This window comes from Penaeus japonicus, unplaced genomic scaffold, assembly GCF_977035675.1.
Source record: "Penaeus japonicus unplaced genomic scaffold, GWHDUDI00000001_assembly GWHDUDI00000010, whole genome shotgun sequence".
In the NCBI taxonomy this organism is placed as follows: Eukaryota; Metazoa; Arthropoda; class Malacostraca; order Decapoda; family Penaeidae; genus Penaeus; species Penaeus japonicus.
In genome coordinates, this window is record NW_028234412.1 from 8,525,939 (window position 1) to 8,530,938 (window position 5,000).

The 5,000-nt window shown below is 28.8% G+C and overlaps 1 protein-coding gene across 4 annotated transcripts in view; it reads right to left on the minus strand.

The window, feature by feature from the left end:
• The window catches only part of LOC122256763 (secretin receptor), a 318,100-nt gene that overhangs the window by 21,940 nt on the left and 291,160 nt on the right, over positions 1-5,000 (minus strand). For all 4 annotated transcript variants that reach the window (XM_086540628.1, XM_086540629.1, XM_086540626.1 and 1 more), the window contains one exon: positions 2,977-3,156. In XM_086540628.1, coding sequence (XP_086396754.1) covers positions 2,977-3,156 — 180 coding nt within the window. The remainder of the gene's footprint in view (positions 1-2,976; positions 3,157-5,000) is intronic.

A 5,000-nucleotide genomic window follows, 5' to 3' on the forward strand; every position in this document is an offset into this window, starting at 1 on the left:
GGAGGGGGGGGGGGGGGCGTAGGGAGGAGGAGGGGAAGTAAAGGTACAGCAGGAGGGGGAGGGGGTGGATGGGATTAGGAGCGGGGAAAGGTATAGGGCAGTGAATTGGTAAGGGGAAGATGAAGTGGCAGAGAAGGGAGGAGAAGGGGGACGAGTTGGAGAAGGAAGGTAGAGCGGCATGGAGGTAGGGCGGTGGTAGGGGAGGGGAAAATTATAGTGGCAGGGAGTGGAGGGTGAGGGGAAAATTATAGTGGCAGGGAGTGGAGGGTGAGGGTGATGGGAAAAGTATTGTGGCAGGGATTGGAGGGTGAGGGGAAAAGTATAGTGGCAGGGAGTGGGGGAGGGGAGGGTGAGGGTGAGGGGAAAAGTATAGTGGCAGGGATTGGTTGAGGGGAGGGTAGGGTGAGGGGAAAAGTATAGTGGCAGGGAGTGGGGGAGGGGAGGGTGAGAGGAAAAGTATAGTGGCAGGGTGTGGGGGGTGTAGAGGAGATGGTGCAATAACAGGAGGGCCGGGAGAGGGGAATGGGGGAGGGGTGGAGGGAGGGAGGGAGGAGGAGAAAGATGTACACGCTGGATCGTCTGACGGAAGATAGGAGGAGGATAAGGAATGCAAAAAAAAAAAAAAAAAAGGAATCTCATCCTAAGAAAGAGGGGACTTGAGACGAAGAGGGTAAAGGGGAACAGAGGAAGGAAAATGATAAAGAGAAGAGAGAGGGTGAGAGTAGGAATGTAAATACAGAAACAAAAAAAGACGAGGCAACACTACAGATCCATGCAGTTCCTGGCAGTTTAATTAATAAGGCTGCATGTGAACAGCCAACATCCCTAAGCTCGTCATCATAGCACACGAAGCCACGCAAACACACATCAAGTTTATCTGACTCTCGGCATCTTAAGAAATCCCTTCGGACTCTGAGCATCATCTTTTTCCTCTCCCGTGGTGTGATATTACAGATTTTCTTTTCAACTCTATGTCCCTTTTTTGACTCCGTATCATTCGCGTGCCTTAAGGCAAAGGGAGATTGGCAGAACAGACTCTGTGTACACGTTTGCAAAAACATGTACACATATACAGGATTACACACACGTATACACAAATACACACAGACACACACAAACTTCCACACAAATAGGCATTAATTATATCGAATATATAATGTGTACTTATATTGTCACATTATTTGTATTTACCGAGACGTTCATCATTCAGTCGACATCCTTCAATACACATATAGATAAACACAGAGTGATATATATATATATATATATCAATAATATATATATATATATATATACTATGTATATATATAATTATTTATATAATACATATCTATATTATGCTATATATATATATATATATATATATATAATTATATTATAATTATACCCCAAAAATATTATTATATATTATATATACATATATATATATATATATATATATATATATATATATATAGATATATATATATATATATATATATATATAGATAGATATATATCACTTCTTATTGCTCAATCTTCAACAAACTCTCACGTACAACAAGCCTTCTTTTTTCATACTAATAAAATTGAAAATGTAAATTAATATATATATATATATATATATATATATATTTTATATATATATTAAATATATATACTATAACTATATATGCATATATATATATATATATATATTATATATATTGATATATATATATATATATATATATATATATATATATAGAGAGAGAGAGAGAGAGAGAGAGAGAGAGAGAGAGAGAGAGAGAGAATGGCGTCAGATATGAAAGAATATATATTCAAATGTATCATGACATGGATAAGATTTCAGAGAAATAAATTAATTCAGGTCAAGTGTGAAAAAGATATATATAAAAGATAGTCACGATAGTATAGTGATGATGGTAAAAATAATTAATGATGATAGAAATAATCTTTATGATGAGGATGCTGATAATGATGATGTAGATAATCATTGTATCCATATTGAAAAGAAATCCAGTAATAGTTATAATGACATTGATGATCATTAAGATAACATTAATGATTATAATGATGATAGTAATAGCAATTATAAAAAAATATAACAATAGTAATGATTATAGTAATGATACTGATAATAATAGTAGTATTGATAATTAGGATAATTTTCATAATAAGAGTAATGATGATGATGATGATGATGGTGATGAATAATTACAATAATGATAACAATACAACAATAATAGTAATAACAATAATGATAATAATGGCGATAATATTGATGACGATTACAAAAATAGTAACAACAATAACGTTAATAACAACAATTATAATGACAATAATGACAAAAATAATGATAACAAAGATGATAAAAAAGATAATGATATTGATAAAAGCAATAATGATAATATTGATAATGATGATAATGATAATGATGATAATTATGTTTGATATTAATAATGATAATAATGATAATAAATGTAATAATGTTAATGATGATAATAATGATAATGATAATAATGATGGAAATAATAATAATGATAATAATGATAGTAAAGTTAATAATAATGACAGTAATGAGATAATCATAGTTCCTGGCATGATACTGATAACAATCATGCTTATAACAAAATGAAGATGATGATTATGATATAAGGCAACAATAATGATAAGAATCAGGATGAGAATGACAAGGATGATGATTTTGGCAACAGGAACTACAATGTAAATAATCGGAAAAGGGAAGTAGAAAAAATAGGTCGAACAAAGAAGAAAAAACGTAAAAGGAATACAAGAAGAAAGAAACTAGAAAAGGAAATGGAAAAAGAAGACAAGAAGAAATAAGAAACTAGAAGCAAAGGAAAAGGAAAAAAAAAGAGAGAGAAACAAAGAAGAAGAAGAAAGACGACAACACCAACAACAACAACAACAAAAAAAAAGAAAGATAAAAAAAACTGTAAGAGGAAGAAGAGGACACAAGAAGGCCAAACTTACCCCAATGACTGTGATGGTGGGCGTGGTGACGGAGAGGCAGTGCGTGTAGTTCGTCCAACCTTCCTTGCCTGCCAGAGCCCCTCCTCCTTCCTCCTCCCCTTCCCCCTCCCCCTCCCCCTCGACCTGACCTGTTCTGCCCTCCCATGCGCCGTCGACTCCGCACCGACGCCATGCATGGGCCTGGAGCGAGACAGAGGACAAGCGGGATGCGTCAGGCAAGAAAAAAAAAAAAAAAAAAAAAAAAAAAAAAAAAAAAAAAAAAAAAAAAATATTATTATATATATATATATATATATATATATATATATATATATATATATATATATATATAAATCACTGGATGGTGGATAATGCTAGGTTTGGTGATTAGCTGTGAGGTTGTGTATGTTTTTTTTTCTGTGTAAGTGTGTGCGTTTGTGTTTATTGTGTTTGTTGTTGTCGTTGTTGTTTTCCACGTGTGTTTATACTTGAGATGGTAAGCTTGACTAAGCTTGATTAAAATACTCGTCTGTTAGTTTTTAGTAATCTTCCTTAATCCTTATAAGTTTGATAACATATTTCTATCATGCAGATAAATAAAGACTATTTAATGTCATGTTAATTGATCATCAATATTCTAATAAAATGATTAATAAAGTGATCAAAAATTCAAGAAATAATCATAAAAATTAATCGACTGCTTCGGGAACTCACTCATGCATGTCCCTGAAAATAGCAATGAAGGTACAAATTCTTTCCTACTTATACTTAAACTTTAATAATCTGGATGCTATTAGTGTTATCCCAAAACTACTTAAATAAAAGAAATGAATAAGAATAGACATGATGAGAAAAAAAACAAAAAAACTGAACATTTATTTTAATTATTATTCATATTACATCATTGTACGTAAAGTTACAAGTTCCTCTTTTTCGTTTTTCTCTTTGAGAACACTTTGTCTTCTATTTCAAATCTGTTATAAATCAATAGATTTTAAGGCAACTGATATTCTGTGCAAGCTCTTGTGCTATGAGATAAAAGCTTAAGGTTTGCTTTCTTAATTTCAGATAATGAATATTGAATATAGATTAGAAAAGGAGAGAGAAGGAGAGAGAGAGAACACACACACGCACGCACACAAACATTATACATTATACATTATATATATATATATATATATATATATATATATATATATATATATATACATATATATAATGTAATATATGTATATATATATATATATATATATATATACATATTTATATATATACATATATATATGTATATATATTCTATATATATATATATATATATATATATAATATTATATAAGTATATATATACATTATATTTTGTGTATAGTGGGTTATCTGCCTATATTACACACACACACACACACCACAAACATATATACATATATAATATCTATATATATAAATATATATATATATATATATATATATATACATATATATATGAATATATATGATATATATATGTATATATATATATATATATAATATATAATACTATATATAAGATATATATGTATACTATATAAACATTATATGTATATATATAGATATATATGTAAATATATATATCTATATTAAGATATATTATATTATATATTATATATATATAATACAGACATAATATATATATGTATCTATATAAAACATATACATAACATCTATATGTATATATATATACATTGTCTATATTATATATATATAATATATATATATATATATTATGTATTTATTTTATATATATTGACATACATACATAATATATTATGTATTTATATATATATTACAGTACAGATATATATTGTAATTACATATATATACCAATATATATGTTATTTATGTATATAAATAAATGTATAATACATATAGAATGTATATATATATGTATATATATATATATATATATATATATATATTTATATCACTTTATATTATATATATACTTTATATATATATATATTTATAATATATTAACTATATATATACATAAATATATATACATAAATAAA